General features: G+C 36.8%; 3 protein-coding genes across 3 annotated transcripts; all 3 read left to right on the forward strand.

The window, feature by feature from the left end:
* LOC18606602 (respiratory burst oxidase homolog protein A) lies at positions 1–8,782 on the forward strand. The gene is made up of 14 exons (XM_007040304.2): positions 1–858; positions 946–1,105; positions 1,375–1,423; positions 1,989–2,102; positions 3,336–3,758; positions 5,147–5,533; positions 5,646–5,741; positions 5,973–6,088; positions 6,471–6,638; positions 6,756–6,915; positions 7,021–7,218; positions 7,306–7,434; positions 7,679–7,757; positions 7,853–8,782. Exons 1-14 carry the CDS (start codon positions 249–251, stop codon positions 7,960–7,962), a joined length of 2,799 nt encoding a protein of 932 aa, XP_007040366.2. The 5' UTR covers positions 1–248; the 3' UTR covers positions 7,963–8,782.
* Positions 10,586–11,143, forward strand: LOC18606603 (late embryogenesis abundant protein At1g64065). The gene has a single exon (XM_007040305.2). It carries the CDS (start codon positions 10,586–10,588, stop codon positions 11,141–11,143), a length of 558 nt encoding a protein of 185 aa, XP_007040367.2.
* LOC18606604 (late embryogenesis abundant protein At1g64065) lies at positions 12,932–13,489 on the forward strand. Its single transcript, XM_018117146.1, has one exon. The coding sequence runs from the start codon at positions 12,932–12,934 to the stop codon at positions 13,487–13,489; it is 558 nt and encodes a 185-aa protein (XP_017972635.1).

Raw genomic sequence — 16,439 nt, forward strand, 5'->3', positions numbered from 1 at the left:
GCCCCTGCAAGTATTGTCCTTTTCTATCCTTTCTCTTCTTTCGCTTCTTCTAGAGCTGCTCTACGCGTTCTTGTCTTTTCCCTCAGATTCCTTCCGCGTCTCCTCTCTCCCTCCTGCCTTTATATTCAACTATTCTGTTTTTTTTTTGGCTCCTTCAATAACTAAACCGTAATTTACATTCCTTCTTCTTTCCAATATTGTCGTCACCGTAACAAACTGTTAAGGATAGTACAAATAGTGTTGGCTCAATGAGAGGTGGTTCGTTACCGACGCACGAGAGGCGGTGGGCCTCAGACACCGTTCCCGCCAAAACGACTCTCAGTTCTACGACGTCGCCCGGGACTGATTCTAACTCCGCCGAGGAGTTCGTCGAGGTCACCCTCGACCTCCAGGACGATGACACCATCATTCTCCGAAGCGTGGAGCCGGCCACCGTCATCAACGTCGATGACGGTGCCGAAACCCCTGTCTCCGCGCCAGCCTCCGCTTCAAGATCCCCGATTATCAAGCGAAGCTCATCCAACAAACTGAGACAGTTTTCACAAGAACTAAAAGCCGAAGCCGTCGCCAAAGCCAAGCAGTTCTCACAAGAGTTAAAAGCCGAACTACGCAAGTTTTCATGGGGCCACGGGCACGCAACTCAGACCGTGACCGGATTCGACTCGGCTTTAGCCGCTCGTGCTTTGAGAAAGCAGCGAGCTCAACTCGACCGGACTCGGTCCGGCGCTCAAAAAGCACTTCGCGGATTACGATTTATAAGTAACAATAAAACCAATGCATGGGAAGAAGTTCAAAACAATTTCGACAAACTCGCCAAAGACGGCTTTCTCTTTCGCTCCGATTTCGCACAATGCATAGGTTCATTTCGTTATTACAATCGTACATGCTTAATCTTGAATCTATCGTCTAACCATCAGTAACTTTTATTTTTTTCATTTCTTTAAGGAATGAAGGACTCGAAGGAATTTGCATTGGAGATGTTCGATGCATTGAGTAGGCGCAGGAGATTAAAAGTCGAAAAAATTAGCAGAGACGAACTTTATGAATATTGGTCTCAAATCACCGATCAAAGTTTTGATTCTCGCCTCCAGATCTTCTTCGACATGTACGCATTATAAAACTATTAGTATTCGATTTTAATTAAAGTTTTTTTATTCATTAATTAATTCATTTTTAAATTAATTAAAACTTAAAGTTCACACTCTCTCTTTCTCAACTTTGTTTGAGATTCGCTGTATAATTTCGGAAACCAGACATAGTGATGCAATAAAAAAAAAATGGACAAAATCGTCTTTTTTGCAAGTACGGAAATGATTAATATTTCAATTTCTTTTTCTAAATCTTATATTATATCTTGTTTAATTTATGTTACAGGGTGGACAAGAACGAAGATGGTAGAATCGCCGAGGCTGAAGTAAAGGAGGTAAAACTATTCTTGACCATATCCATAATTAAAATTGGATTAGGCAGCCACGTTTATCTAATTTTGTAATCCAACATGCATATATTAACCATAAATATTGTCCCTTCTGCTACATTTAAATTTTCTTTTCTTGAAAAAAAAAAATTGCTAGGACCGCCCTTTCGTCGCAAAGGGAGTAATTTAAAGTTTAAAGAGATTGATTTAAAACTTGATTACAGGGTGTCATTTGGGTTAGTATAATCAACGTTAGGCAGGGATTGGGTCACCTTAAATCACAAGAAATTCTTAAAACTAACTACTCCAATTTAATAAATGAATCATATTAAACAAAAAAACGACTTTAATTTTCTTTGGTCTCTGGCGTTAACCATTTTTTCAAGCATCTTTTATGTGTAATCTACAATTATTCAAGGGTTTGGACCGATGGCTCCTCTATTTTTTTGGGAGTTTCTTTGCCGTGATCATTTAATAGTAGCTTTTTAGAGGGGTTGGTGGGGGCATTTTGGTCAATATATAATTATTAATTTATTCGTATTTCAAGTTTTTTCATTTTCCTCGTGGATAGATTATCATGTTGAGTGCTTCAGCGAACAAGCTATCAAGATTGAAGGAGCAGGCGGAAGAATACGCAGCTCTGATCATGGAAGAGTTGGACCCCGAAAGACTTGGATACATTGAGGTGGGTCCATGATTTATATGGTACAGTGGATATTTCCATGACCAAATGTTTCCTTCTTTGCTTTTTGCATGTTATTAAAAAAAAAAAAGATGTTCTAGAATTCAATAAACGAAACAAGTTGAGATAATTATACTATTTTTTGTTTCCGGTAAGACTTCATTTTCAAATTAGGTTCGACACTCACCTTTCAAAAAAACAAAAATAGGAAAAGGTTCGATACTCATAAATTAGTTTCGATAAGATATGCTTGGAGCACCATTGACTAGGAATTTTGAAATATTTATATTTTTAAAAAAATTGTAATAGTTCTTAAATTGGACTTTTTCATCCATAGTCTTTTGTTAGGCGAAAAATGATCAAATCTTCCAACAATCCGGTTCTGGTTTTGTTGAACCGTGACGAAGAAAGAATGAACAAGTAAGAATAATGAGCTTTTACTGGAGACAGCTCAACGTATCTTATCTTGGTAAACAGTTACTTACATTTGAGGTCGTTGAACAGTTTTTAATACTTACTTTTTTAAGTCCGGGCGAAGTAGCTGGAGCTTGATGGAGGGAAAGAAATTGGATGAACAAGTTCTTTTCCGTAATAAATACTATACCCAAAAATATAATACTAGTCAGTATATTTTCCATTTTAATCTCTCAAATTGCTAATTTATCTAGTCAATAGTTACCGCATTTAAATTGTCAGTTTCATGTGAGCAGTTTTTTTTTTCTTTTAATTGCATTATCTCCATGTGATAATTAAGTTGTGTAAGGGCAAAATCAAATCAACTTGTCAGGTCACTATCCGGTGTCTGCCTTGAATTTAATAATTTTTTCTTCTTTTTTTCAATTTTGTATGTTGATGTTTTTCTTATGTTTTACTTTTCAAAAGTTGCTAGGATTAAGCAAAGGGTATTGTCGTTATTTTGGTCATAAATTGAAGGGGGTCCTGACCAACTCCATGCCATGATTGACCGTTGGAACTCATGGTCCTGCGAAATGGCGGACCTGACACAGATGGGTTCCATGTGAACTTTGCTTTCTGGTTATTCCCCTCTCAAATACGCGTTCTCTTCACTCATTCACGCATGCACGCGTCCTCCATTCTGCGTCACTGATAGTGTAACGAGTTGACGGAATAAAATAATCTTGTCCTTTGCATGACTAAATATATTTTTTATGATTTCATATTTTCATTGCCACAATTGCATGATTGGTGGATGGTGACTGATGAAAAATGATGCAGCTATGGCAATTGGAGACACTTCTCTTGCAAAAGGACACGTATCTGAGCTATAGTCAAGCCCTAAGCTACACGAGCCAAGCCCTGAGCCAAAACTTACAGGGATTAAGAAAGAAGAGCAGAATCAGAAGAATGAGCGCTAAACTTTTATACTATTTGGAAGAAAATTGGAAAAGGATATGGGTCGTGTCATTGTGGATTATGATTATGATAGGGCTGTTTACTTGGAAGTTCTTTCAATATAAGCAGAAGAGTTCTTTCCAGGTTATGGGTTACTGTCTCCTCACAGCCAAGGGAGCAGCTGAGACCCTCAAGTTTAACATGGCTCTTATCCTCTTGCCCGTGTGCAGAAACACCATTACTTGGCTCAGGTCCACCAAGCTGGGTCTCTTTGTACCTTTTGACGATAATATCAACTTTCACAAGGTGTGTATACCAACTCATTGTTCTCTATTTTTTGTGCTTCTCCTTTACGTTTATCCTCTGGTCCTAGGTGGGGACTAAATGATAGAAGTCAATATGATTGGTTAATTTCAGCCATCAAAGACAATAATAGATCGTTACTTGAGTCTTTCGCTTGCCCTTGCCCTAAAAACACTGATGTCTACATGCTACATATGTGGGACAGTAGGAGGCATTACATGTTCCCGCAGCAACAATTGACAACCGAAACTGATCTCCCTCTCTTTGGTAAAGAAATTAGGCGTACTATACATAAAATTAATACATTTTAGTTTTAATAATTTTTAGCGGTGACAAAAGCATTGACTTGTACAAACAAACAATTTTTTTTTTTTGCTTTACTGACAATCTAAGATGGAACAAAAAACAATTCGTTGAAATTAGGAGATAAATATGGGGAGGTAAAAACTTGGTACTGTGCAACTGCTACCCAACAAAGGCTCCATATATATATATATAGTGTAGCCAGGATCTGGGTTCGGTTAAATGCTTCTCTAAATTGCAAAAACCTGCATTTGCATAACTCTACTCTCCTTACATACGGGAAAGAAAATTTCCATGTTATCTGGGTCAGTTTTCTATTCTCTTTCCTATTCCAATTTTCCCTTCAAGATCAAGTCATCAAAATTTTAGAAAAGAAGAAAACGGAGAGATAGAAACAGGGCATGCGTTGCATTTAATTAAAGTATAGTTTCCAGATAGGCTTACTTATGCCAGCTAGATGAGATTAGCAGGCAATAGGTGCTTTAGTGAAATGTTAAAAAGACATATTCACCGATTAATGATTTTGAATCTGGTCCTCGAGATAGCCAATAATTTGCATTTTAGTCCCAGTGGAAGATTCTCTCATGCTCCAGCTCGCAACTACTTGACTTTTTCGGAGTTAGACGTGGACAGTTCGTTGTAACTTGCTAGATTGACAAAACTGCCCTTATAGGTTACTAGTTACAGCTCTTTAGCACCGGATCGTGCATGCTTTGTTGTATTATGGTTATGAAGTAGTTACTTAATTCATCGGTTGCATGATTTCTCCTGTAAGAAGAATTTCTACTGAAGGTCATAAAATTGTAGCTGCAAAGGTTATGCAGAATGTAATTTATGATGCACTTGGTATGTGTATATATATATATATATCAGGTTAGCAGAGTTAGAGGGCAGGCATAAGATTTGCATGGCACTGACTTGATTTAAATCAAGGAATTAACCATGTTCTTAAGTTAAAAACAATTCAAACATTTGCAAATCTACTTGTTATTGATGTCGGATTTTATCAAAGTTTTAAAATTGTTCATGATTCCTATCCAGTTAGATCTTTTTTAATGATCACTCTTCACCCCATTGAATAAGTGCAGACAATAGCTGCAGCGATTGTAATTGGAGTCATTCTCCATGCCGGTAACCATCTTGCCTGTGATTTTCCGAAGCTTATCAATTCTTCTGCTAAAGACTATGAGGTCTTTCTAATCCATGACTTCGGAAGTCATAAGCCAACGTATATAGACCTGATAAAAGGGGCTGAGGGCGTCACTGGAATTCTAATGGTCATCTGCATGACAATTGCATTTACGCTAGCAACAACATGGTTTAGGCGGAACCTGATTAAGCTGCCCAAGCCCTTTGATAGAATCACTGGCTTCAATGCTTTTTGGTACTCACATCACCTGTTTGTCATTGTCTACGTCTTGCTCGTCATCCACGGCGTATTCCTTTATCTTGTGCACATATGGTACCGTAAGACGGTATATATTTACATCTTCTTTTCTCAAGTGATTGGAGAAATTATAAATACAAGATTTTATTTTACTTAAGTAACTATAACTGTAGTTTAAGGTATGGAATTCCTGCTTGCAGACTTGGATGTACCTAGCTGTTCCAGTTTTGTTATATGCTGGAGAAAGGATCCTGAGATTCTTCCGTTCTGGTTCCTATACTGTCCGGATTTTGAAGGTGAGCATAACTCTGTCAACTATGATTCAGCGTAGGCAACAAGTTCCATATTTAACTAAGAACTGCTGAAAGTAAAAGCGATGGAGAAAAGTTCAAAGAGACCAATTAATTGGGAATTATCTCCTGAACAGTGAGGCTGATCAATTTACTGAATCTGCTTCTCTATCTGATCTTTTTCATACGAGCTATTATGACTGATGATCTTCCTGTTTCTGCATTCTGAATATATAGGTGGCTATTTATCCAGGAGGTGTTCTCACATTACAAATGTCTAAGCCACCTCAATTTCGGTATAAGAGTGGACAGTACATGTTTGTCCAGTGCCCTGCTGTCTCTCCCTTTGAATGGTAAGTAAGCAATCTAAAGCATATATGTTTTAGGGATGATTTTCAGCTGTTTCACTTCCTCTAGTGCCAATAAATTGTTTTGAGAATTTCCAGAATAATATCTCCAGAGATAAATCCACAGTAAAGAGGATGAAAATGGACATTAGTTAGATCAGAAGCACATTCAATTTGCTGTCAACAATTGCACTTTTATATGAATAGAACCAGGTTCATCATATTTGATTGGTTCGTAGTAAGAATGAGGTTTACAATACTAAAAAGTGTCAATAGTTGCAATCAAAAATCAGTTCTGAGATAGGGGGCAGTCGAGAGAGCAGGTGTGTACATTTTGCATTATGCCAGTTTTCTCTCAGCTCATGAGCATATCTCTTTTATGAACCAGGCATCCATTTTCCATCACCTCTGCTCCTGGTGATGATTACCTTAGTGTTCATATCCGGCAACTTGGTGACTGGACCCAAGAGCTCAGACGGCTGTTCTCAGAGGTTTGTGAACCTCCTGTAGCTGGGAAAAGTGGGCTTCTTAGGGCTGATGAGACGACTAAGAAAAGGTGTATCTATTTTTCTCCCGTTAATATGTTTGACATTTCTCTCGTCTTAGAAGGTTTAAACTTTTAGGAATTATTGAGTAAATTTTGATGATCCTTAATATTTTTGTCTAAGAACAGTTTGCCGAAGCTCTTAATAGATGGGCCGTATGGTGCCCCTGCACAAGACTATCACAAGTATGATGTCCTGTTACTCGTGGGCCTTGGAATTGGTGCAACACCATTCATCAGTATTTTAAAAGATCTGCTTAACAACATTGTCAAAATGGAGGAGCAGGCAGTAAGTAACTCATGCTAAGTAATGAATCCGCTTTTCTTCTTGTTTCTTTGGTTAAATTATTGGTTGTTTCCCTATCAGATTCATGACATGCTTCTTCATGTTTAGGATTCGGTCTCAGATACCAGTAGGACATCGGACATAAGTATCGGGAGCAATGATTCAACCACTCCTAACAGAGTTTCACCAAAGCGAAAGAAAACTCTTAAGACGACTAATGCTTATTTCTATTGGGTAACCAGGGAGCAGGGTTCATTTGATTGGTTCAAAGGGGTCATGAATGAAGTTGCAGAACTTGATCAAAGGGTACGAGAACTCATCAACTTAAAAGCATTTTATAATTTTCTTTTGAATACCGTAACTGTTAATTCTAACTTGTCATTTTGGACTTAGGGTGTCATTGAAATGCACAACTATTTGACTAGCGTGTACGAGGAAGGAGATGCACGTTCAGCTCTCATCACCATGGTCCAAGCATTAAATCATGCCAAGAATGGAGTTGACATCGTTTCTGGCACCAGGGTAAGATCTGTTTTGTCTGTCATTTTCATTCTCTTAGCATATTCCACTGCATGATTGTCTTATTAGGATTCTGAACATCCCATCCAAAATCTGTGATGAGATTGTGCAATCTGTCTCTGTCACAAATTCCTCCTGCAGCAGATATCATGTGTGGCTCCCATGCATTAACAACAGCAGGGCTGTTAGTAATTTTTTAAACGTAATAATAACAATAATAATAATAATTCCTCTTTGCCATTATCAGGTGCGGACCCATTTTGCAAGGCCTAAATGGAAGAACGTTCTCTCTAAACTAAGTTCTAAGCACTGCAACGCAAGGATAGGTGAGCCCCAGTTCTATACCTAAGCATAATTAAAACAAGTAGCAATCTTCTCTGCCTTCTAATGTTGTTGTTGTGGTTTTCATGTGGTCGAGCAGGAGTCTTTTACTGCGGGGCACCGGTTTTGGCTAAAGAACTCAGCAAACTCTGCTATGAGTTCAACCAAAAAGGTTCCACTAAATTTGAATTCCACAAGGAGCATTTCTAAGAGATTACCATGGGGAGTAAATAGAATTACTAAATGTTTATTCTCGCTTCACCATTAATAGCCCAATCTCCTTGCTTTACCTAGAGAATAAGAATTTTTGCAATAAGCCAAGAAAGCACGAGTCACTGTACAGTCTTAGAATAGAAAAGAAGAAGAAAAGAAAGGAAAAAAATATAGAAGAAGAAGAAGCAAAGATATTATTTCATTAGGACTATCGTTGTATAACCACAAAAAAAGAGTGGGGAAACGGCTTGGAATTCTAAGGTGAATCTTTCATTGCACACGTGGCGTAAGTAGGGATAGAAACATGGCAGGTGATCCCAGAATGGAACGTTGGGCGAGCAAGAAGAGTGGTGAGTGCGGTACAGCTGCAATGGAGAGGGTCTGAGGCTGGTGAGACGATAAAGCCAGGCAATGATTGGTAGACATTCATAGGTGGGTTTAGGAGGAAGACAATTTTGAAAAGCAGAGGCTTGAGAAGCGATGGGGTGGCGTGGGATTTGGAATTTCGGAATGGATTCGTCTTTTTGAACTTTTCCAATTTTACGTCGGGGAATCCTCTAGAATGTCGATGCTGATGAAGTATGTCAAGCTGCTATGATTACATTATTATTATTCATTGTTTTAGTTTACAATAAGGATCAGGTGTAGATGATGATGATGATGATGATGGTTCATAGTTTTTTGTAAGTTAATTTTGCTAGCTTTATCTCCATCTTAATACAGATTCAAGAGAGGGCTTTCTATAGTTCATGTGTAAATGTAAATGGGCACGATCAGTTATAAACTATAATAGAATCCTAATTGATTTCTTTTCTTCTTTTTTCCTTTTTCTTTTACTAATCTACTAAAATGGCCAAAGCTGTAGAGTCTAGTATTAGCCAAAAATAAAAATTGAAATCTCAACTGATTGCTTCTCTTTTTTCTTGCGGCAAAAACCAAACTAATCATGCAAAGTTAAATGCTTTCCTTTTTGGGATTCATAGATGGTACCTGCAGCCCAGCAAAACCCTTGATCGGGCATAGCCCACTTGCTTTTTCTTACTAATAGTAAGTATTTCTAAGTCTACGGGAGCCCTTCTCAATTCTAAACTTAAATGTCCAGCCCACAGATTAACACAAACCCAAATCAGCCCAATAAATGGTTAGAGTCTTAGAGAGCGTCAGCACGGGCTCTAGATTAGACTTAATAATTTTAAATACGATACATTAACACGATACGGAAAGACACAAGATTAAATAGATTTGAGTTTAATCTTAACATGTTTTATGTCTTAACTTGTTAGACACGAGTAACACGTTTAATTAATTATATTTAAACGTATAAACGTACTTAATCATGTTATTGTGTTTAAACTTGTACACATGACACGTTTATCAACTCGTAAAAAATTAATAATTAAAGATTATTTTAACTTTATTTAAATAATTTTAAAAAAATATTTTAATAAGATTTTTAAATTTTATAAAGATAGCAATATAATTATGCCATGCCCAAACCCTAATTTTAAATTTTATTTTGTTATATTTAATGTTATGATTTTTTTTGTTATAATTGTTTTTATAATTATTGATTTAAAATTTAAATAATACAATTATATTTAATTGTAACTATTTTATTTAATTGTGTTATAATTGTCATATTTAATTGTGTCGTATCGTGTTATACGGTTATTAAATGGATACGTATACGTGTTTCAGATTTAAACATGAATAGTATTAGTGTCATGTTCGTGTTTAATCTTAACGTGTTTCATGTTTAATCGTGTCTGACACATTTAAGACACAAAAACATAAATTATCAGGTCTATTCTAGACCACCCAGTTCATCCATGGTTTATTTTAGTTTTTATGCATTTGTACTATGATGATTTTATATTCTTAATTCATCAGTATTAATTTATTTAAAAAATATTTATATTTATATTGAAGTGACATTATCTTTACATGAGTTACGTCCATACAAATTAATCAATCATATTTTTTAATACATGAATATGATGATTTATTTAATAATGATTAATATTTATTTGAAAATAAGTGCATCCTTTTTCTATTGAATGCACTTATATAATCCAAAATTAGATAGATATGTGTACATACAACCAATACTAGGGAAGGAGTCGTCCTTCTAGCAAGGTATCAATTAGTCAACGAATGTCAGAGATCGCTGCCTGGCATAGTATAATATAATACCACACGCCTTGGGTCGTTTTTCAAATAATAAAGCCAATGTTTGAAAGTAGGGCCTACCTCGTCGAGAAAAAGTAATGTTTATTCCCACGCCACGCGTCAAAGTGGGGCCACTTCATCCGACGCCCATCTAGAAGCGAAGACCCCATCAAGTCCTGCCGAACATGAACCCCACTTGGCTCTCATCATACGCTTTTGTTTGACTGCCAAGTCATTTTTGTTCCGTTATATTTGTTTCAAAAACTGAGTCTCTTTCACAGTGGAGTTGAATCAGCAATCTTCAAGGGTTTCAAATTATGTCTATAAATATAGAGCCAGCCTTTGCCTTGAGAAAACACAAACTACATCGCCCAGTTCCTACCTAGTCATAAAGAAACAGAATTCCCTTTAAACCCAAAAGGGAGAGAGAGAGAGAGAAGAGCAATAAAAAATGAAAGGAGAAGGAAAGCGAAGCAATGCAAAATGCTTGGCATACGTTGCTGCATTTGTTGTGTTTCAGACGGCAATCATCTTGATATTTGCATTAACGGTGATGCGCATCAAAAATCCTAAAGTCAGGTTCGGTGCTGTAACGGTGGAGAATTTCAGCACCGGCAACAGCTCTTCACCTTTCTTTGACATGAGGCTGATGGCTCAAGTGACTGTAAAGAACACAAACTTCGGTCACTTCAAGTACGAAAACAGCAGCATCAGAATCTTATATGGGGGCATGCCGGTCGGGGAGGCAGCTGTTGTTAAGGCTCGTGCGAGGGCTAGGCAGACCAAAAAATTCGACGTTACAATTGATATTAGTTCCAGCAAGTTATCGACCAACTCCAACCTTGGAAATGATATCGCTTCTGGTGTTTTGCCCCTCAGCAGCGAGGCCAAGTTGAGCGGGAAGGTGCATCTGATGAAGGTGATCAAGAAGAAGAAGTCTAGTGAAATGAGCTGCACCATGGGAATCAATATAGGAACTCGTACCGTACAGGATTTAAAGTGCAAGTGACAAGAAGTTTATTTAGAAACTTGATGCTCGAGTTTCAGTACTTTTTGTTCTGTTCTTTCGTTTTGGTCAATGCAGTCATGTTACTTTGGCCTACCAGTTCTAATTTTGCACTCTGCCCCAGTTTGTGTTAGAAATAGAAATTGATTCATATTTATATATGTTTAACTGAGATTGCAATTAAATTGAGATTTTATTTGTTTCAACATGGGTTTTAATTTCTAAAACTTTCTTCAAGTTATGAGATGTAGACATCCACCTCCTAGAGGTGGTACTGGACAAAGAAGCAGATTACAGGACATATGCATTTAATCGATATATACTTGTACCTTCGAAGCAACATAACAAGCTTCCCTTTAATAATTAGCATGCTTGGCTATGTAACTAAACTAGGTTGTATGAAGAAAAACCCTCCTTGAATATAACTGAATAAGAAACAATTTCCCCAAAGTTTAATATTTAAGTGATAAATGTATACTTTTAGAGGTGTAAAAGCCAACATCACATGTATTGAAAGTAATTTGGAGGAGATACATGCTCAAGGCAGATTAACTCGTTTCACCAGTGGACTTGGACCAGAGTCCCTCTGAGGTTTGGTTTTAAGCTTAAAACAAAACTCTTAAGTAATTCCAGTGCTTGATTTGCTTTGAATCCTACTCTTCAACAATGGGAAAGCAAAAAAGTCTAGCAAGAACTTGCCTTGCCCTTGGCGTATTACTTGAATTTCCCAAACACAAATCTCGCTGGTGAGAATTGACAGACAACAAACATTTCCAATAATCAAGAGCTTTGACAAACAAGCATTTGCATGTCTTTTTTACGTATATCCTTTGTGTAAAAAGACTTTTATGTAATTTAATTTGCCTAACAACCATAAGCTGCATAATTCAACCGGGCAAGTGTCTTTCTTTTTGGTAAAATATCTTCATACCTGGCCAAAAAATGGGAGGTCATGCTAAGGTCCCCTTCCAAGTTGAATACATGTCTTGGTGGTACAAGGAAATTGCTGGAAAGTTAGCACTATGAATAACTGTTGTAAAAATGTGAATAAATTAATCGAATCCATTAAATTACGACAAGTGTACGGAGGTCTAGAATGGCTGGCTGGAGAAAAACATGAAATTCCTCGTTTATCAGCTATACAGGAACTATTCCTCTTCTCTGGTTAGGGGAAATCTAGAAGGGCTATGTATATTTTATGTTGTTTAATTCCCTTCCTTGCCTCCAAAGATAAAATAATGGATGGGGAACTATCTTAAATGGCTGGAATGTCACTGGATAGGAGACTGATGTTTTTGTTTTGGGTAGGGACCAGGGAGAGGGGTGTCTTGACAAACAGATGATGCAGCAGCAACGTGGTCTGATTGGTGTAACCTGTAATTGTCACGTCAGTTAAATTGTATATGGATGATCATGAAATACTAATTAACTTTTCTTTGAAACTATCCATGTAGGTACAATACCTAAACTTTGCATTAATTTATTACTGTGAGCATCTAGATGATGACCCAGTTCAAGCATATAGAAGCTTCAGTCATTAATATATATATATATATATATCATGTTCAAAAGACTTTCAAACACGTTTTGATTTAGTAGTTAAAAATAGTCTTTGACTTTGATGAATGTTTCACATACAGTTCATTTATACTTTATAGTTACAACAGTATAAATAGATTTGTTGCATGTCTGCAAAATTATACCTTCAACCTTAACCTGCATTCGGGCTTTTGAGCAGATTAATTCCTATAACACAAGCAAGAATCAAGTAAAAATCAAATCATTTTCACCATGAAAGTGAGAAGGGAAGGAAGCAATGCAAAATGCCTAGCATATGTTGCAGCTTTTGTTGTTTTTCAGACCGCAATCATCTTGCTATTTGCACTGACTGTGATGCGGATCAGAAGTCCTAAAGTCAGGTTCGGTGCTGTAACAGTGGAGAGTTTCAGCACTGTCAATAGCAGCTCACCTTCTTTTGACATGAAATTGATGGCCCAGGTGGCCGTGAAAAACACAAATTTTGGTCACTTTAAGTATGAAAACAGCACTGTCACAATCTTATACGGAGGCATGCCGGTTGGGGAGGCAGCTATTTTCAAGGGTCGTGCAAGGGCCAGGCAAACCAAAAAATTCAACATTAATGTTGATATTAGTTCCAGTAGGTTATCCAGCAATTCAAACCTTGGAAATGATATTAATGCAGGTGTTTTGCCGTTGAGCAGCCAGGCCAAGTTGAAGGGAAAGGTTCATTTGATGAAGGTGATCAAGAAGAAGAAGTCTGGTGAAATGAGCTGCTCCATGGGAATCAATTTGGCGACTCGTGCCGTACAGGATTTGAAGTGCAAATGACATGTCAAGTTGCTTTCTGAGGATTAAATTCTTTAATTTCACCTTTTTCTTACTTTCTGTGTTTTTCTTTTGGTCTATTGGCCTCACCGTTTCTGTTATTATACTCTGCTCTACTTAGGGTTTGAAGTAGAGATTGATTCCTTTACATCTATTTGTAACTGAGATTTCAGATTTGGTCTGTTTCACATGATCTTCCATTCCATGTACATCATGGCCTATATATTGAGCATCCAAATTGCCTGAAGCAAAAGCACCATATTACATCTGAATACATCCGTATCTGCCTAGCCTAGATTGCATACCTTAAAAATGGTTTTGCAGTACAGTTTCACGTAACATTGCTGTCACTTTAGCATCCTTCATAATCAAATCGATTTGATCAAAAGTCTGTGCCAACCATTCAGGCTGATTTCATTTGTAGGTGTATTCTCTATAATTATACGGGTTCCTTTTTTTGACTCTGATTTGGGTTTTGCCTCACAACAGAAGCTGAAATTTTCCCTTGACTTGAACAGTTTGTCCAACTATGGCCTTCTTAGAGACGGGTGATTTCAAGTAAATTATGTCAAATTTACATCTCGAAGCTGAGATGAAAATCAACCCTCTGACCTAAGGTTTTTGTTTTGTTTTCCGTTAGCTATGAAAAACTAATCATATGCAACAGCAATGTGCTCAGACTGGTGTAAGATGTAGTTATCATTCGGCACAGAAATGATACCATAAGATCGACCAATGACGATAAACCCATTGTAAATTAATATTCAGGAAAGTCAAGTGGTTGACTCAGTTGTTGTACATAAAAGCTTCTGTTATTATATTACCAGGTTCGAAGACTCTTAAACTGGCTTTAATGTAGAACTGAAAAACTTATTCTGACTTGATCAAATTTATAATGAAGTAGTTAGTTGATTCTGAATTATAAATGACCATTGCTCCTTGAGTCATCTTGGTTGCGTTTCAGATCATAATCATCTTGCCTCGCACGAGAACAGATCACAATTGATATCTTAAAGTCAGGTTTCGCGATGTAGGGGTGGGGGATTAATTTCAGCATTATTGAAGCACTTCACCTTCTTGCAACATGAAATTTTTGGCCCAGGTTAAGACTCTCAAGAGACTTTTGACTTCCATATGATATTTGCTCCTCTGCTTTGCCACTTCCATTGTCTTTTGACTTCCTGTTATCTCCTTTCCTTTTGGCTTTCTTGGTCACAAATGGTTTTCCTTTCAGCTACTTTAATTGATTTTAAAGATTAATTTTACTTTCCTGACAAATTGACCGAAAATTATAAGGAGTTTAGTTCCGGTCCAGAGTGCCTCAGAATCACCAAAGGCAAGACACTTGTCCGCAATTCCATCAAACTGGTACAGGAAAGAGGCAGAATCCCAGAATTAAGGGCTTTTTCTTCACAGTAACACTTCAGTTGTAATGTAACACATCGTCATATGCAATTGAGTTGCTAATGCCCTTTAATTGCATATGAGGGTATGTTAGATTACGACCGAAGTATTACTGTGTAGAACAAAAGCCATAAATTCCGGTCTTCGACCTCTTCTCTCTACCGGTTTGATGGAACTGCAGACAACTGTCTTGCCTTCAGTGATAATGAGGCACCCTGGAAGGAACTGAACTCCTTACAAGTTTCAGTCAATCTGTCAGGAAAGTAATTTAAAGTAGCTGCAGCCATAGAGTAAAAGAACCATACCTAAATAAGAGAGCCAAAAGAAAAAGAGGGAGAGAAAGACAGCAAAAGTTCAAAAGACAATGCAAGTGCCAAAACAGCAGACAAATACATGGAGGTCAAAAGCTTCTTGAAAGCCGTCAAGTATGAGAAAGCAGTCACAATCTTTCACATGGCAGCATGGGAATCTTACAAGGAAGTCTGCTTTGATGTGCTGCGCCATGGAAATAAATTCAGTAGCCCGTGCTGTACAGGATTTGAAGGACGAATATGACATGTCAAACGGATTATTTCTGCAACTGTGCTGGCTTTTTTTGGCGAGAACTGTGTAGTTTTTATATTTACTTGGTTTTTTCGGTCTAATTTACTTGAATTTCTTTTTTCTTCTTTTTCCTTTGCTATGATGGATCTTTGAATTTATTCAGCTATTTGAAGTTGAGATTGTTAAGTAATTAATCAACTAATCAAGTCCTTAATGGCTGCTCTCATTACACCGCTCATATCTCTGGCTTTTCTCCATGTTTGGCAGCATATCACTGATCATTCGTTTTCCCATGAATGAATTTTGTTTCATTAATCAGCTATGTGACTAAGCATGAACCATGTTTTTTAAGACTTTTCTGCCTTTTTCCTGTACTCTCCCAGAGATCTAGATGCGTATTGACGTTGCTTCCACCCTCCTTAGTCCTTCCCTTAAAATTACATGTAAACGACCTCTTATTTGACCAAAAAACTTCAATGAACTATTACGGAATAGTTAAATCTGATGATGAGTGGGGTCGGGGGAATAGACTAATTCTCCCAATGGTTTATGGTTTTCCATTTGATTTAAAATAACTCAAGTCGATTACATCTCAAATCTTAATTTCAAACTTAATTAAGTCAGCTATTAACTATATATATATATATATATATATATTCTTTATTATGATTGACTTAAGGGCATATTCGGAAAGGGCTGGTAGGCTATTTTTCTCTTATCCTACAGATTTCATTTTGCTTGTAAAAATCATTCATTATATAGCATCTCAATAGTATATGTGAGCAAATCTTGATATATTATAAAAGGTATAATATTAAAAAAATTTAAATAAATTTTTTATTTCATTCAGTCAAAAATATTATATTATTATTTTAAATTAAATAAATTTTTATAATTAATAGTTAAATAATTATTATCGATTAAAATGTTATTTATAATGCTAATAGTGGATGATGACATGATGTGTTGATATGTCATGATGATATAATTATATATCATTTTTTAC

This window comes from Theobroma cacao, chromosome 3 (assembly GCF_000208745.1).
Source record: "Theobroma cacao cultivar B97-61/B2 chromosome 3, Criollo_cocoa_genome_V2, whole genome shotgun sequence".
Lineage (NCBI taxonomy): Eukaryota > Viridiplantae > Streptophyta > Magnoliopsida > Malvales > Malvaceae > Theobroma > Theobroma cacao.